The following is an 18,407-nucleotide window of genomic DNA, read 5'->3' as shown; positions in this document are numbered from 1 at the left end:
CAGGATTAAAAAGCATTATGACCTGATTTAAGGAAAATCATTACATGTGGGGCTGCTAGGCTTGCCAGGTCCAATTCAAGAAATATCTGGGGACTTTGGGGGTGGAGCCAAGAGCAAGATTATGACAAGCATAATTGAACTCCAAAGGGATTTTTGGCTGTCACATTTAAAGGGACTGCACACCTTTTAAATGCCTTTCCTCTGCTGGAAATAATGAAAAATAGGGGCACCTTCTTTTGGGGCTCATAGAATTGGACTCCCTGGTCCAATCTTTTCGAAACTTGGACGGTGTTTTGAAGAGAGACACCAGATGCTATACTAAAAGTTTGCTGTCCCTACCTCAAAAAGCAGCTCCAGAGCCCCAGATATCTGTGGATCAATTCTCCATTATACCCTGTGGGAATCGGTTTCCATAGGGAATAATGGAGTGCCCAGCAGATATTCCCCCCCCCCTTACTTTCTGATGGCCCTGAAGCAGGGGGAGGGCCTCCAAACCAGGGGATCTCCTGCCCCCAACTGGGGATTGGCAATCCTAGGAGCTGCGCTTGCATACTTTTCAGAACTTACAGTTTGGTACAGAATGCTTCCCCTAGATGATTGACCAGCTCACACTGGTGTTTCTTCTAAACTGAGTTAGTGTGAGCTAGCTCACATTTTTTTAGCCTCCAGCTCACACATTTTTGTCTTAGCTCAGGAAGGATGACCCCAGAGCAAACTAATTTATGCAGTAGCCAAATCACTCTCTCACAACTTTAATGCCAGTAGCTCACAACGTAGACTTTTTGGTCACAGGACTCCACAGTTTTAAGGGAATATTGGTTCACACCAGTATGACCATATTACACATGTGCTTCTAAAACTTCACTGGTTGCCTTTCTGAGCACAATTCTGGGAGCTGGTTGCTGTTTAAAGCCTTTCACAGCCTGGGACTAGGTCTGTCCATTACCAGTTGGGAAATTCCAGGTGATTTGGGGGTGGAGCTTGGAGAGGGCAGAGTTTGGGATGGGAGCAGGTCTGTGGTGCCTTACAGTCCACTCTCCAAGCAGCCATTTTCACCAGGAGAACTAATCACTGTGGTTGGGTCATCTGTTGTAATTCTGGGAGATTTCCACACCCCACATGCAGACTGGCAACCCTATCTGAGATTCACATATTTACTGGGCTATTTTCCCCCATATGATCCCATAAGCCAACTGAGGTCATCAAGTCCTATTTGGGAGGTCCACTCATCTGTAGCAGCCTATAAACACTTAATTTCAGTGGCCACACCCACAGTCAGGAAGAGCCTGCTGAGTATGCTTTGGAAAGCTCCCACACACTCTCTTCCTTAAATGGTACAAAATGAAATTCTTTCTATCCCCATTTGGTGGAAATAAATAATGTCTCCGATTGGCAGCTGGTAGAGATACATATTGCAGTTTTAACTTGTCGTATGCTATGTGTTTCAGCTATGTTTTTCACCATGTATGGTTATATGTCATAAGACGCCTTGGGCATTGTGGAAAGGAGGGATATAATTAAAGATCTGAAATAAGCCGATCATCGAGAAGTGTGAAATTATTTGCAGGCGTGCACTCATGACTTCATTTAGACAATGTGTCTAACGAGAGTCTGTGTGGTGGTGGGCACTCACAGCCTAACTTACCTCACAGGGTTGTTTGTGAGGCTAAAATGGAGGAGAAGATGGCTGCTTGGAAAGTGGACTGTAAGGCACCACAGACCTGCTAATGACCCTCCCATCCCAAAGCTGCCTTGGTCCTTGCTGCAGAAAAGGTCTGGTATAAATGAGGCAGATAAATAAATATTCCCTAATGGTGTTTCAAAAGTATTGCAAAGATATTCTTTGAGGCCATAATCGTATGTTGCATTTAGAAACATTTAACTAACCTACACATTGCTATGCAAAATGAACATTGTTTAGAAGTCAAGACAAAAAAAAGCCCCAAAAGTCAGATGTTCATGTTAGATATCTTTTCTTTAACAGAAACAGGAGTTCAGATAAATGCAAGATATTGGTAACCATGGTTAATTCTAGGAAACATCATGGGCTGTTTCTTAGCTCAAACTAGTTTGCCTTCAGTTCTTCCCTGAAGTGCTGACGTAATTCAACACTCCAGCAAACTTCAGCTTCCCAGTTTCTCACATTCCTTTTGAGAGCTTCAAATAATTTTTCTGATCTTCCCAGTTTACTCTCCATTAGGTTGGTAAATCTGATACCTGGATATTTTTTTTGGGGGGGGGGGGTAGGTTTGAATCCTGGGGAGGGCTGCATTTGGACAGGGACCTCAACAAGGTATAACAGCATACAGTCCACCCTCCATAATAGCCATTTTCTCCAGGGGAACTGATGTATGAAGTCTGAAGATAACTGTAAGTCCAGGATATCTCCAGGCCCCACCTGGAAACTGGCAACACTTGCTCCACCAACAGGAGTATTTAAAAAACATCATCAAGAGTTTATTCTGCAAGCCAATTTGATTAGAACACTGCTTGTTTGGGGTGTCAGAAAACTGCAGTTAAACTGAAAAGAACCTGTAGAAAGGTACAGAAACTGTAGGATTATCCCACACTCTAACACCCCACCCCCAAAGGGCAATCTATGCTATGCTTGTAGCTGCCACCACCTCCTATGGCAATGCTTGTGTGAAAGAGTGCATAATGCTGTCAAGTTGCAGTTGACATATGGCAACCTCTTGGAGTTTTCAAGGCAAATGATCAAGCAGAGGTAGTTTGCAGCTGCTTTTCCACCATAGAGTCTTCCTTGTTGGTCTCCCTTCCAAGTACTAATCCTGTTTAGCTTCCAAAATCTGGTGAGACTGGGTTATACTATACAATTTCACATCCCAGTTTATCAGATAGATTGGGTTTATTTGCTTGTTTCAACCCAGAACACTACATTGGGTTGATAGTTTAATGTTTTTAAACTGTTGTTAGCCACCCTGAGCCTATCAGGGGAGAGCAGGATATAAATTTGATAAATAGTTATTTATTATCATTATTTACAGCCTGCCTTTCTCCCCTTGCATCTGTCTTTTCTCCTTCATTTCATCCTCACAACAATCCTGGGAGGTAGATTAGGTTGAGAGTGTGTAACAGGCCCAAGGTCACACAGAAAGACACAGATTCAGAGGAGTTAGCCATGTTAGTCTGTTGCTGCAAAAACAGCAAAGAGTCCAGTTGCATCTTTAAGACAAACAAATTTTATTGTAGCATAAGCTTCCGAGAAACACAGCTCTCTCTTGAGCAACTGGACTTATGTTTTTGCTGCTATAGGCATAGTTCTGCTTGCTACCCAACTGGCTGGATCAATCCTTTTTGGGATGAAGCTAAGCCACGGCTGACTTATGGTGACCCCATAGGGTTTTCAAGGCAAGAGGCCTCCAGAGGCAGTTTGCCATCTGCTTCCTTGGCATCACACCCCTGGTATTCCTTGGTGGTCTCCTTTCCAAATACTAGCCAAGGCTGACCCTGCTTAGCTTCTGAGATCTCACAGTCCTAACACACATATTAGTTTTGTATTATTGTATTATTATTATACAGTAGAAAGGACCAGATTAGTTAGTCCACTACCTCCCCATGATTTATGAAAGCTCTTTGGACAGTCTTAGAATTTGAAGGGGAAAAAGGCATTCCAAAGTCTTCAACACAGCAGTATCCAGGGCTTTTTTTTGAGCAGGAACGCACAGGAACAGAGTTCCGGCTGGCTTGGTGTTAAGGGGTGTGGCCTAAGACGCAAATGAGTTCCTGCTGGGCTTTTCCTACAAAAAAGCCCTGTATGAAACAATGGTGATGTCAGGGTGTGTGGTTTAATATGCAAATGAGTTCCTGTTGGGCTTTTTCTACAAAAAAAAGCCCTGGCAGTATCATTACATTTCCAGCAGAAATTCAAAAGGGGAAGTTTTGCTAGATTCAGTTTGGAGACACCTTTTAGCACCACGTTTTTTTCCACAACTGCCAGGCCCACTTAGACATATGGGCTAAAGCTCTCCTCCCTAGCCCTCCCTCTCCTTTTAAAATCCATTCCTTTGTAAACATGCTTTAATCTTTAGTACATTAAAGATTACTGATGCACACAGGATTGCTTGCAGACTCAGAATGGTGTCTTTTGCAAGACAAGGAATGTCCTCCAGATTACAAATTTTGTTATGATCTCTCTTCAACTAATTATTCCCACATTGAAAATACACAGAATTAATTACATCCATTGCTAGGAAAACGACCTCCGGAGTGTCCTTCCAGTTCGCTTCAAATACATACACTGTGCAGCATTAGAGAAGATGAAGAGTTATAGCTTTTCCCATCCATTTACATGCAATCATTGTGTCTATATAAACACACGCAATTCACCTGCCGGGTAGGCCCATAGCTACACGGTCAGTTCAGCAAAGAGACTAAGGTAGGGGATTTCCAGTGAAACTTCCAACGGTGCAGTCCTAAACCATGAAATTCGTCTAATTTCACTGAAGTCAGCAGGCTTAGAAGAGTGCAACTCTGTTTTAGATCTCCATTTTGCTAACATGATTGTTTTGCTTGTAAATACAGTTGCCTACTCTGGTTTGGGAAATACCTAGAGATTCTGGGGGTGGAGCCTGAGGACAGTGGGGTTTCGAAAGAGTGACTTCAGTGTGATATAATGCCATAGACTTCTCCATAGTGGCCATTTTCTCTGGGTCTGTTGGCCACCTGGAGATCAGTGGCAATCCCAGGAGATCTTCAGCTACCTCTTGGAGACTGGCAACCCTGCTTGTAAAGATATTACAGCTAAGTTTCAAAGAAAAACAAAGCAAGCACCCTATTCTAGCCAGGTATGCCTTGCAGCTATTTTTCTTTTCATCTCATAACATCTCAGAACTAGGTTTACCAGCCTCCAAGTGGGGCCTGGGGATCTATGGGAATTACAAGGGCAAAGGAAACAGCAGCTGTGGAAGACAGACCCCGTGACATTCTATCTGCTGAGCTCCCCCTCCTCCACCCACCTGCCCCCAATGTCCAACACTCTTCCAGGCTGGAGTTGGCAACCCTACTATTTAAACCAACACTATTTAAAGAATTTTTTAAAAAATTGTACGTGAAACTGCCTTCTATGGAATCAAACTAGTGGTCTATTTATTTCAGCACAGCCTGCTCTTGACTAGCAGCAACTCCCAATTTCCTGCTTTCAGTCTGAGGTTAGGTGTTTTTTGAGGGGGAAGGGCGTTAAAAGCTCAATATCCCAGGAACTGGGCCCAAGACTATCTGTGTGCAGAACAGGCATTCTATGGCTGAAAAACAAATGCTCCCCTAGATAATTTTTTCTGTGTCTCCCCCGTCCCAATATAAATAAAAACATGTCTCTCCCATCCCGATATAAATACAGAATCAGCTATAAATCCTAACTTTCTCAGAGTTCAGCTGAGACTCAGCTGAGTTTATTGCTTAGATGAAACACTGTACTACAACTGTGAAACATATTAGAACAATTTGTTCGGGCCAGGGGTGGGCCTGAATAAATTGGGTGTGGTGTGGCTTTTGCACTCATATTGTGTGGTTTTTGAAGCCCCCACTGCCCCATTGGCTGGCTTGGAGAAGGCATTTCTGTTTTTAAATCGCTTCTCCAAGCCAAGCCAGCAGGCAGCTTGGAGAATGCATTTAAAGCTAAAGTTATTTTCTTACCACCTCTCCCACTCCGTCTATTTGCCCTCCTGCTTTCCTTCCTCCCTCCCTCTTGCGACTCTCAAACATCTGATGTTTATTCTGTGTGACTCTTATATTAAATAAGTTTGGCTACCCCTGATTTAGGCCATCACCAAAATATAAATTAGCAACTACAATTACCATTGGTCAGGGGAGGGGAATTCCCAGTTTAGGAGTGTAGCATTCAAGAGACTCTATAACTCCAATTAAAGGTGTATCCATAAGGAAATCTCACTGTGTGGTCTAAGCAGAATTACATCCTTCTGAAACTATTGACATCAAAGGCCAAAGAATGGTACAACCAGCCGTTGCGTTTGGAACAGGCACATGTTCAAAACTAATTGAGCCACCTCAAACAAGTCTCCAGAGAAGCAGTAGACACATTATCTAAATAAATAACAATGTCCTTCTAGCATTTGCAGGCTGGGCGCCTCATCAACTTACTTGGCTCTGAAATTAATAGTATTTAATCCAAGTAGGGCACTTAAAATAAGTATGCTGGAAGTAATCAGAGCCTCAGAAGTTATCGAAAAGCACATTTCAGTTATAGCATCTACTGTCAGTAATCAAAAGGGAGAAGGAAGAGTCCCTTAATCCACAACAACAACAATGCAGAACACAGGTCTATGTCAACACGCTAAAACAGTCACACAGGGTGTCCCTGTGTATATATGCTATTCGTTGTGAGACCTCGCATGTACCATTTTATAATAAAGGACTCGCAACAATCACTGCTTGGGCTGTGGAAAGTTTAGAGACGATTAATCAACATGTCCATAGTCAGCAATAGTCAGTTTGAGTCCCATGACACCTTTAAGACCAACAAAGTTTATTTCTGGGTATAAGCTTTTGTGTGCATGCACACTTCTTCAGAATTAACCGGAATTAAACTTTGTTGGTCTTCAAGGTGCCACTGGACTCAAACTTTGTTCTGTTGCTTCAGACCAACACAGCTGCCCACCTGAATCTATCTATTTTCAGTAATGCAAATGGGCTTTCTTATACAGGGTCGCCACTGACTTGGCGGTAGTCTTTAATTATAAAAGGCTGCTGAGCCCCTGCAATAGTGGTGGAAACTGCCCTCAAAGTGCAAGGCAAAAAAAAGTGGCCCTGTAGGGTTTCCCAGGTAAGAAGCAAACTGCAGTAGTTTACCACGGCCTGGCTCTGTGCAGCAATTCTCAGCTTCCTGGGTGGGCTCCAGTCCAAACACTAGCCAGGGGCTGACTTTGCTGAGCTTCCAAGATCTGATGAGATCAGGCTGGTATGGACCATCCAGGTCAGGGCTATACCCTGCACCCAAAACCTTCACCCAATCTGTTTAAATTATTTGTTTAGACTCTTGACTATGTTCCACACAATCCCATGAAAACCTACCCTCCGCTAGGTGGTGGTGAACACTGTGTACCGTTCTCTGTCTACAACATTCAGCAATGTCATACACTCAGATAAGAGCATTAGATAAAAGTGTATCCTATTCCATTGCAACAAGAGCGGTTTTCCTGCTAGGCCAGCCAAGTGACTATTGGGATGCGGGAGCAGGGAGGGGGGCACAATGAGGAAGACACCAGTGCAATGCAAGGGCTCTATGTGCTCTCACATTTCAGCACCAAGGAAGGAGATTGGCACCCCCTTCTGGGCCTGTGTCACCAAGGGCAGGGCTCAAGCTCAGCTCCTGTGGCAATATCTTGAACCAGACCTGTATCACAAGGTGAAATGAGACACAAGAAAGAAACAATCACAGAATCATAAAGTTGGGGAGGGACCTCCAGGGTCATCTAGTCCAACCTCCAGCACAATGCAGGAAATTCACAAGTACTTCCACTCCCCCCATACATACACCCAGTCACCCCTGCTCCAAGCCCAGCAGGTGCCAAAAAAAAAAAAAATCCAGGATCCTTGCAAAACTGGCCTAGAGAAAAATTGCTGTTTGACCCCAAAGTGGCGAACAGCATTTCCCTGGGCACGTAAGAAGCAGTCACAAGAACTAAGCGCTGATGCAACCCTTCCAGTCCTCCTTCTCACGATCTGCCTACATTCACAGAATCAGCATTGCTGTCAGATGGCCATCTAGCCTCTGTTTAAAAACTTCCAAAGAAGGAGAGTCCACCACCTCCCAAGGAAGCCTGTTCTACTGAGTCTTTAGATCCTCAAATGCTGATAAAATAGTAACACCATACCTGTCTGTGAAAGTTTGGGCCTTCTGGACCATTTCAGGGAAAGTGTTGTTGGAAAGACATTCAGAAAGACATCATCTATCAAAGTTCTGGTTGTAGTTGTCTTGATATTCTATCTCCTTAGTACTACTAGGAAGAATGTCTGGCCAACTACAGATTTTTTTTCTACATCCTGATACCTCCATGCTTGGAGACCTAAAAGAACCCCTGAGCACTTCAGAAGTAGCTACTACTGTGGAGCTAATGGGAATGTGTACCGTGGGTTCCACAGAGGTCTCCCATCTGGACACTAGTCAGGCTCAGTGGCTTCAGCAAGTTTGCAAAGTTTTTCCTTTCAACGTGCTCCCACCTAGTCTCTGCTCCTATCTATTCTCATGGTTTTTCAGCCATTGCCCCCGTATTACAGAACAAGCTACCAAAAGCCTTCTAGAAAGCATCCATACTGCTGGCCTTAAATAAGCCTATTAGATCTTTTAAAACTTTCTTCTGTCTTGAGCTGAGCTGAACAGGACTTAGTTTTGACATGCAATCAGTTTGATGCTGTGATGCTCTTTTGGGATAGCTTTGCTAAAATGTCATGCAGTGACAATTTAATACCTTGTGACTTGGCCTTCTTCAGGGTAACTTGGGCTAAATAGGAAAGGCAGGATATAATTTTTAAAGACATAAAACAATATTCTTTGTCCCCAGACTGTAGGCAGTGGGATCTTTAGAGGTGTTCTCTTTCAGGCTTAATGGCTATGAAGATACTCCAAGAGAAAACACTTTCAGTTGAAGCCTCCTTGTTCTTTGCTGATATACAACCAGCCACCTTGACTTGCATTAGAAGAAGAAGATTTATATCCCACACTATACTTTGAATCTCAGAGCGGTCACAATCTCCTTTACCTTCCCCTCCCACAATAGACACCCTGTGAGGTAGGTGGAGCTGAGAGAGCTCTTACAGCAGCTGCCCTTTCAGGGACAATTCCCACAAAAGCTATGGTTGGCCCAAGACCATTCCAGCAGGTGCGCACTTAACCACTACAATTACACATTTTGCACACATGTAACTGTAGAATTTATTAGTGTCCATTTTGGACTCCCTGTTTCTGCCTTTTCAGATGAACTGATGTGGGGTGGTTCTCTGTATTCCCACTGCTTGGTAGGAGGAGGAGGAGGAAGAGGAATAAGAAGGGTCAAGTTGCAAACAGTTCATGGCAACACCTTATGGGATTTTCAAAGCAAGAAACAAGCAGAGGTGGTTTGCCATTGCCTACCTTTGCATAGCAACCCTGGTCTTTCTTGGCGGACTCCCGCCCAAGTGCTAACCAGGGCTGACCCTGCTTTGTTACCAAGCTCTGCCTATGAGCTATAGCCATACGTTCTATGCGATTTACTGCCAAAAGACATGTGCCTTTTATAAAAGCAATTAAGACCTACACTATATCTAACATCTGGAGAAGCCTTGCTACTAAATGACTGGCAAATGATTTAGTGCATTGTATAAATGAGAGCCCAGAATTCACTATTCAATTATGTTCAGATTAACTGGACTCACAGTTTTTGTAGAAGGTAGAACATGCATCACCCTTCATACATTTTACAGTAAAAGTGATGACTCCTTAGCAGTCACCCATAACTACCTGCTCCTCCCCCATAAAAGGCAGCTTGCTGTGTTTCACTCTAGCTGGAGGCTCTTAAGACTTCAAAGTCATCTTGCTTGGTGTATGATCTTTCCCACACAACTGGGAGAGAAGAATATTGCGAGCCACTTTAGATCCCCTTATTGGGAAGACAAGTAGTCCATAAAGGGAAAAGGATGTGCTGAAATGACGAGAAACACTTGTAGCCACAAACAATTTAATATGCTTCCAAGCTCTGCAGATAGTTTCAGAGGGCAGCTTTGTTGGTTTGAGTAGAGAAGCTACATTTGAGTCTAAGGGAGTGCTGATCCATACCCTAAAGATCTTGATGGCCTGTAAGGTACCCCTGAATTTTAATCTAGCTGTTCCTGCTCTGGATATCAAAGTACTTTCCCTTTTAGAAAATGTGTGTGAAGCAGCTCTAACTCAAGAAAAGGCTCAACACTCTCCAGCAGCTTACTAACATATGTCTTTCAGCTACCAATATCCTCCTGCAGAGAACCACCCAACCCCACCATTAACCTTCAGCGACTCAAGCGACTTTGAACAGATGGCAGCCATGGCCCATTACAATGCTATTACCATTTCTATGGCTGCAGCTCAACCATGCACCATGCAGCTGAACTTTGTCACACAACAAGCCGGCTGCCTGTAATACAATCAACAGGTGCCATTGACTTGTACTACTCTAAAAACCAATAGTACAGTGGGGCTGAAAAGCTATATTTTAGGTTACCACTTTTTTTTAAAAAAAGTCTTCATTATTTTTAAAGGGAAGTGAACAGCATTTTAACACGCCAGGATGCCTGCAACAATATTTTATCTGTTCCAAAAAGGGCTTATCACCCTCCATCCAATGGGCTTATCGGATCAGAACTTAGCACGCAGAACTTTTGATCTTGTATCACTCTGGATGATACACAGATAGTACAAACTTTCTATGCCCGGATGAAAGACATAATATTTCACAGACACAACTGATTTCCACCTGATTTCAGCAAAGCATTGTTACTGTTCCCCTACTGCCCTCTGAGGGTTAACTGTAGGAAATAACTCTTTCCTGTACAGTAGAGTCCAGCCCTCCTCTTGCTTGGTTAATTTCCTACCTAGATGCTCAAGAACCAGGCATTTACACCTCATGCCAACCAAAGGTGATTCAGAAACCCTGGGCAGCTGTGAATCCATCCCCAGAGCATCTATTGGAGACACTTTCCAAAGGCCCATTGTTGCAAACTTCAGGCAAAACATCAAAACAAGGAGGCAGCACAAACCTGCAACTGGGTTGGTATAGTCATAATCAAATAAAATGGAGAAATCCAGCTCATCCTGGGAGCAGATGTTTTGATTTGGATCAGGATCGCCCTGCTGAGGGTTGAGGTCCGAGTCGGTTGGACTGGAGGCCATCGGGAAACTTGCCTTTTTTTTTTTTAACCTCTCGGTTTATTGTTCAAAGGGGCAAAGGTGAAGAGAGGTCGCCCGAGCCCTCGCCGTGCGGTTCTTTAAAAAGGAAAAAAAAACAAATCTAAACGGTGGTCCCCTTTCCCCTATTCAAAGAAAACACCCTCTTCTCAATGCAACCGGGATACTGGAGCGCCGGGATTATCTTGCCGCTCCTCGCAGCAAGGTACGTCCAGGATGGGTCCAACCGCTCTAAAACCAGGCAACCTGCAAGCCAGGTGTGTGCACTGAGGACGATGGATCGGATCTCCCTCCCTCCGGTCCTCGCCCAGCCGAAGCGCCCAGAGCTTCGCACCGAGAGTGTGAAATTAACTAGACGCGCAGTAGCTACTTCCTGTTCTCTGCAGCCACCTGCGGCTAGGAGGCGGGCGCTGCCTTGGGGAAAGGGAGGAGCTACCCACCCCCACTAGTACGATAGCGCAGCGCGAAGGCGTGTGTTTGCGTGTGAACCACCCGGGATCTTAAGCGCCGGCCGATCTGCAGGGCAGGCCGAGAGAAGAGGAGCCGCAAGTCGAGGGAAAGAGGCGGGAAAGAAGAGGGAGAGAGCAGCCAGGGGAGGGAAAAGGGGCTCGGTTTTTAAAACGCGTGGATGGGCAGGTGGTGGGGGACAGGGGAGTCTGGAGAGCCAAAGGGGGATATCAAATCCGAAGTCAGGTGCGCTGGAGTCAAGAGGACCGGCTTCTGAATTAAATGTGCGTGTGTATAAGATTGCAAGCCGGAGACTTCTGGGTTTTTAGCGGCTGCAGAAATCCAGCAGTTAAAGCTTGAAGAATGGGTTCGCCTGGGGGACTTCTGCTGGCATGTGTCTGTGAGAGGAAAAGGATCCCTACGGGGGGAAATATTGGCTACCATATCAAAGTTGTGATGTGGGGCTGTGTCCTGTAATGGTGCCTTCCCTTGCTGGTTATGGGGAAAGTGTGTGGATCTAAGAGAGAGAATTGTAGTCTTTCAAATGGATTGGCTTGGGCATGCGGCTGTACTGCATCTATTGAGCTAGTATTCAAAGGGGGGGGGGGTGTGCCCGCATAAAATACATGAGAGATTTATTTATCTAAAACATTTGAAAACCTGCCTTTCTCTCAGACATCCAAGAACCCAAGACTTGTAAGAATCGTTTGCTATAGCCAAAGATCAGACCAGTGGTCCCTCTAGTCCAGCATACCGCCCCACTCAGCAGTCAACCAGTTCCTCTAGATGCCCAGCAATAGGGCATAAAGGCTGAGGCCTTCTCCTGGTGTTGCATCCCAGCTCTGGGATTCAGAGGAATTAGTGCCTCTGAACAGAGAGGTTCCCTTTAAGTCACATTAGCTAGTAGCCACTGACAGCTATTCTCCATGAATCTTATCTAATCCCCTATTAAAGCTGTTTATTCCTGTGGCCATCACGGCATCCACTGGTAGCAGTGGTAGAGATTTTAATCAATCTCTGTGTAAATAAGTATTTCCTTTTGTCTGTTCTGACCAATCAAAGATATTTTGCCACTTAGAGCCCCTCAACTACATCATTCCAGAGATGCTGCAAAGATTCCTTGCAAGATTGCAAAGGATACTATTAATCAGCGAGTAATCTTAAATAGATACACATATGGCCCGGCCCTACTCAGCCAGCCCAACAAGTAGCAAAGTGTCTTTGTTTGGATCTGTCTTCCCTCCCATCCTCTATAGATCTTCCAGGTATCTCTAGATATCTCCCAGTTTGCTGGATGGTAGGGTTTGTTTGAAGCCTGGCTCATAAATACATGATTATAGCAGTTATGGTTATCAGTTCGTTGATTTTATATGCACACATATCAAAACATTGCACTAATAGACAACTCTATACAGCCGTGTGACCCAAGAAAATCCACTTGCAGTCAAAAATAAAAGTCGAAATAAAATCAAAAGGACTCCAGCATAAGTAAGTGGGAGGGACTTTTAGAAAATCCATTCACAATTAATAATCATTAAAGGGGTCCTTTCCCGTCCTGTCAAGAGTCCCTCCATCTTGTTCCTCTTGTCAATTGTATAATGCTAGGCTGTGCTTTCATGCTATGTTACGCTTGCTATGCCTTTGATATAACTGTAACTTGTCGGCATGTCTGGGAATTGGCTAGTTGCTAGGTAACCAAGGGCAAGGACTAGAGGAGATGCGAACCATGAACTGATAGCGAGCATCTGTAGTGATGAGAGTTTTGCAAAAACCCCGCACAAAACCCCCGCTTTTGCTTGGCGCGCTTTGGCTTGAATTATAACGGTCAGGACAAAGGTTTATAAATTGGGGAAATTGACAGAGAGGTCAGTTCTGACAACACGTGTGTATGCCCATGAAGCTGGAATAAAGATCTTGAACATCAACTGTCTTTTCCTTGACTCTGGGTCTGACACCCAGTATCCTTGGCTACTGTATAAGGGATTCTGTGCTGCTTTTCTTAGAATGCTTACAGTTTCACTGGCATTCTACCTGCTATTCCAAACAAACGCTTAAATGTCTTGTGATCTCATGAAATTGTGAAAGCCATGCACTGAACATAGAAGGAAGAGATGCATTTTAATATAAGAATGAATAGGAAAGGGTGTTATGTTTTTTAAAACATTCATGTCAAAATGATCCCATACATTTTTGTGACATTGTTGCCTAATATTAAGCAGTTCTATAGTGCTTTAAAAACTACCAACTTTTTGTTTTCAGTGGAACTTCTGATAGACTAGGGACCACTGAGAACCAGTGTGGTCAGTGCTGGATTAAATCCTGTGGAAGCTCCTAGGCAGTCAAAATCTTGGGGGCCCCCCCTCACAAATTATCTCAGAGTTGGAGCACCCACCCTGCTGCCTGTAGTCCCCACTGTAGCCTGCAGGCACCTTCTCAAAAGCCCCTTTGACAAAGCTGTGGGGGAGAGGCAGAGAGAAGCAAACTTGGTAACAATGACAGCAGCAGATGCACCAGGCAAGTCGGGCAATGAGAGGCTGGCTGCGTGTGCATGCTGGGAGGGCTGCAAGCAGGGGGGAAACCGGGGGTTGGGGAGCCAGCCTGGGGCCCCTAAAGGCATGGGGGCCCATAGACCAGTGCCTACTTGGTTTAATTGTTAATCCAGTCCTGAATGTGGTGTAGAGGTTAGAGAGCCGGAAGATCTAGGAGACCCAGATTTAAATCTGCCCTTTGCCAGAGAAGCCTGCTGCGTGACCTTGGGTCAGTCATATTCTCTCAGCCTAACATACTCACAGGGCTGTTCTTGCAAGGATAAAACAGAGCAGTAGAATGATTTTGCATGTTGCTTTGAATCCCCATTGGGGAGGAAAGTCAGATTTAAATACCATACTTTAGATGCACATTGCATTTGCATGTAGAACAAAAGCAGGTCCTAGTGGAGGAAAGCTTATGCTGGCATAAAATGCTGTTCGTCTTTAAAATGCCACAAGATCCATGTTGATGTCCCCTGCAACAGGAAAACATAGAATTGTTCCCTAAGCAAATTGTTTAAAGTCTGGTACAGACTTTGCAAATCTATCTTTTTAACCAGGGATGTCATTTGTTGTGAGGGCCGGATCTGACATAAATGAGACTTTGTTGGGCCGGGCTGGCTTGGGCCAGGCTGTGTGTGTACCTATTTAAGATTAGGTAGCAGACATATAAACTTTTTAAAGGACACAGACAAACACAATTAATTTTTTTTTTAAAAAAAAACACCTTAAAATAAAACATGCTTAAAACATTAGTACTTGTTGGTCTTAAACACGTTTTCTTTGTATTTCTCCCATGAGATCCAAGGAACTGGGCAAAGGAAGCTCTGGCCTTTTTCCTCCCTCCCCAGGGGACTAGGAAGCAGAGGTGCCTCAACCAATGGAGAAAATAGAGGTTTTGCTGTATAACTCCTGTGCGATTGAGCAAGCCTTGCAAAGTAAGCTGAAATGCAGAAGGAAGCAAGAGAGAGGGAGAAGGAAGCAAACAATAATCGGTTGCTTGGCGACCTGATAGGAGCATTCCAGGGGCCTGATTCAGCCCCCAGGCCACATGTTTGACACCCCTGTTTAAAACTAACAGAAGAGCAATGGTGGGGGGGGTGTCTGAGGAGAGAGAAAATCCCACAAGTCACTAGGCAATATATATGATCTTGCACACATTAATGCCTTAGGGTCTAGTGAGTGCTTGTGGGTTGTGCCTACAGCGAAATAAATGGTAAAGAGAAGGAAATGTTAAGAAGATCAGTTTTGGGAAAGCTGACATGACGTTAGCAGAGCTTTAAGAGAAGTGAAAGAACATTCTGTGGAAGCGGTAAGAAGAATGTGTCGATGAAGCAAATACCTACGGCTAGACCTGCTCAACCATCCCAAATCCTGCTCTTCCTCACTGCCAAGATCTGCCTTTTAAAAAAGGGGGGGGGCGTCTTTTGGGGGAAAGGGGGTTATCTTCTCCCTACCAATGCAGCTGTCTGTTTTGCATTGAAACCCTGAGAGGGGTTCCCCCTTCCAGTTAATTAGATGCTTTTAATTTCATGTTCCCTTTTAAATAATTATTAACCATTTAAAGAAAGGGCGCCTAGCAATGAGTGTAGCATTTTGCAGGGCGCAAGAAAACAGGTCCCTGCCCTGAGGAGCTTACAATCGATGACAAATGCCTGTAGATTTCCTACAGTCCACTAAGAAGGGTACAATTTGGATGGTTTGAGTGAAAGTCCTTTCAGAGGGACCAAGTGACTGCTTGGAATAGGAGAGTGAGGAAGGCAGGAGCCCACTACAGGAGTCAGCCAACCCCCAGACATTGACTTTGCAGGAAGCATGGGGCCTGCATTGGAACCTGTGGACCTCAACTGTGTTGCTGCTGCTAGCCACAGATCATTAGTCATGGCACAGAAGCAGTAGCAGATTAAACCCTGTGGAGGCCCCTAGGCAGTCGAAATTATCTGAGTATGAGTGCCCACCCCACCGCTCATGGCCTCCGCTGCAGCCTGCAGGCACCTTCTTAAAAGCCCCTTTTACTAAGCTGCAGGGGAGAGAGGTAAACTTGGCCATTTTGAGTTTCCAATGGGGAGAAAGGCAGTATAAATAACGTATAAATATGCTAGGGTTGCAAATCCCCAGGTGGGCATATGTGCAACCGAGAGAAGTCACTGTAGGAGTACACTTAATCCCCAGGTGGGGGCAGGGGATCCCCTGGTTTGGAGGCTCTCCCCTTGCTTCAGGGTTATCAGAATGTGTAGGGGGGGAGGGAAATGTTGGCTGGGCACTCAATTATACCCTATGGAGACTGATTTCCATAGGGTATAATGGAGAATTGATCTGTGGGTATCTGGGGCTCGGGGGGGGGGTTGTTTTTTGAGTTAGAGGCACCAAATTTTCAGCTTAATATGGTACATTTGGACACCAAATTTTCAGCATAACATCCAGTGCCTCTCCTCAAAACACACCTCCATCCAAGCTTCAAAAAGTTTAGACCAGGGGGTCTAATTTTATTATCCCCAAAAAAAGGTGCCATATCCTTCATTATTTCCAAATGGAAGGAAGGCATTTAAAAGGCATACATTCCCTTTAATGTGACTGCCAGAACTCCCTTTGGAGTTCAATAATGCTTGTCACAACCTTGCTCCTGGCTCCACCCCCAAAATCCCCAGATATTTGGCAACCTTAAACTATACTGAGTATAAATGAAGTAAAAACACTGCAGGTAGAGTAGAATCTCCCAGTAATTGGATTACTCAGGATCTGGACTGCCCTTCTTATTTTTTTGGTTTTGCCATTTACCCAGTTCCTCTTAGCACAGCCTTAACATCCAGCAACAGGCCTGCTGAGCTTGCCTATGCAAATCACACTCATTCAGGTGGACAACAACTAAGGGGGATTTTTATGCATCTGAGAAAGAGAGCAAGACTGTGTTTAGAGCTGTAGATGTGGTTTTGTTGGCTTGAGAACAGGTCACCTGCAGTGAAATCAGTGGGCTTAGACTGGTGGAGCTATGCATAGGATTGCACACTGCCAGTCAATTGGTTAGATTAGTCCATTGAAAACCTTGTGAAAAGCATCTGGAATTTTTTTTTAAAAAAATAACAGCATATATATTTAATTGATTGTGAGTTTTTTTAAAATGGCACTTTGAAAAAATGGGCAGGAGTCATCTTAGAAGAGGCATTCCTTCTCTTTCACACAAGAGGAAATGCCTCTTTTAAGATGCAGCCTACTGCAACACGTCCCTATCTCTTGAAAGCAAAGCAAAGGATCCTGGTTTCTTAAAAAAACAATTACCTCATTCATATACATTCGCAGGCATATGCATATACATATGCAGGAGAGCCAGTTTGGTGTAGTGGTTAAGTGTAAGGACTCTTATCTGGGAGAACCAGGTTTGAGTCCCCACTCCTCCACTTGCAGCTGCTGGAATGGCCTTGGGTTAGCCACAGCTCTTGTAGGAGTTGTCCTTGAAAGGGCAGCTTCTGAGAGAGCTCTCTTAGCCCCACCCTCCTCACAGGGTGTCTGGGGAAGAAGATATAGGAGATTGTAAGCCGCTCTGAGTCTCCGATTCAGAGGGAAGGGTGGGGTATAAATCTGCAGTCTTCTTCTTCTTCTTTAATCAGTCCCCATACAAATCATTAATTTAAAAGTCTTGTCATCAAATGACACAGCCCTAATGCTTTAACCTTTATCTCGTCTTGTAATGTTATACTGGAGACACCTGATAGTCTGCATAAATCATATTAGCAAAGTCATGAGGGCCAGTGGGGTATATGAGTTAGAGAGTTGGACTAGGATTGAGGATACCCGGGTTCAAGACGCCACTTGGCCACGAAAACCTGCTGGGTGACCTTGAGCCAGTCACACACTCTTAGCCTAACCTACCTCACAGGGTTGTTGTGGGGATGAAATAGAAGAGGGGAGAAGGCTGTTGTAAGCTGTTTTGGATCCCCTTTGGGGAGAAAGCAGACACTCAATGAAGCAAATAAGTAAACAAATGGTGTGTAGTAGCTATCCAGCATTTGGTGATATAGAATGTAGAATGGGGGTGGGGAGAGCACTAGAAAAATGACCACAGTCTACCAGAAGCCACATTATGATGACAGTATAACCCAGGCACCCCCATCCCATGATCTCCCATTGAGGATTCACACTTCCTCTCCCCTGACCTGCAGCATGTAACATCTCTTCCTTCCTCTTTCACTCATGTCTTTAAAGGTTGCACATTCTATGAAGATTGCCAGAGAAAACTCAGGAAGGAGCGTTGAGGTTCCTAGGGGCAGCAGAAGAGGAAAGTGAGAGGGAAGGGGTGGCATGGCAACAGTGGCAGAAAAATGATTTCTTGGAGTCGTTGCATTCAGAATAAGCCATCGTAATCCCAGGCTGTGGGTGCCCAATTTCCTTAAGGGCCCTCTAGGCTTCAATAAACCTATCCATCCCTGTAGTATATATCACCCTAACCTGAATACCCTCTCATGGATTGCTGCCTTGTCGTGGCGAGAGGGCTTGTACAGTTCAATGAGGCTGTGGGCTATGCCATGCAGGGCCACCCAAGATGG

General features: G+C 44.6%; 1 protein-coding gene across 4 annotated transcripts in view; it reads right to left on the bottom strand.

The window, feature by feature from the left end:
- Positions 1-18,407, bottom strand: part of NFATC2 (nuclear factor of activated T cells 2) — a 202,480-nt gene that overhangs the window by 167,831 nt on the left and 16,242 nt on the right. For 2 of the 4 annotated variants that reach the window (XM_060230782.1, XM_060230783.1), the window contains exon 1: positions 10,744-11,234. The exons of the other annotated variants lie outside the window; for them this stretch is intronic. In XM_060230782.1, the coding sequence (XP_060086765.1) occupies positions 10,744-10,876 (133 nt within the window). In that variant the 5' untranslated portion in view covers positions 10,877-11,234. Of the gene's footprint in view, positions 1-10,743; positions 11,235-18,407 lie in introns of those variants that run through there. 4 annotated transcript variants of the gene reach the window in all.

This window comes from Heteronotia binoei, chromosome 2 (assembly GCF_032191835.1).
Source record: "Heteronotia binoei isolate CCM8104 ecotype False Entrance Well chromosome 2, APGP_CSIRO_Hbin_v1, whole genome shotgun sequence".
NCBI lineage: Eukaryota > Metazoa > Chordata > Lepidosauria > Squamata > Gekkonidae > Heteronotia > Heteronotia binoei.
The sequence above is the reverse complement of the archived record's forward strand: the minus strand, read 5'-3'. Positions and strand labels throughout refer to the sequence as shown.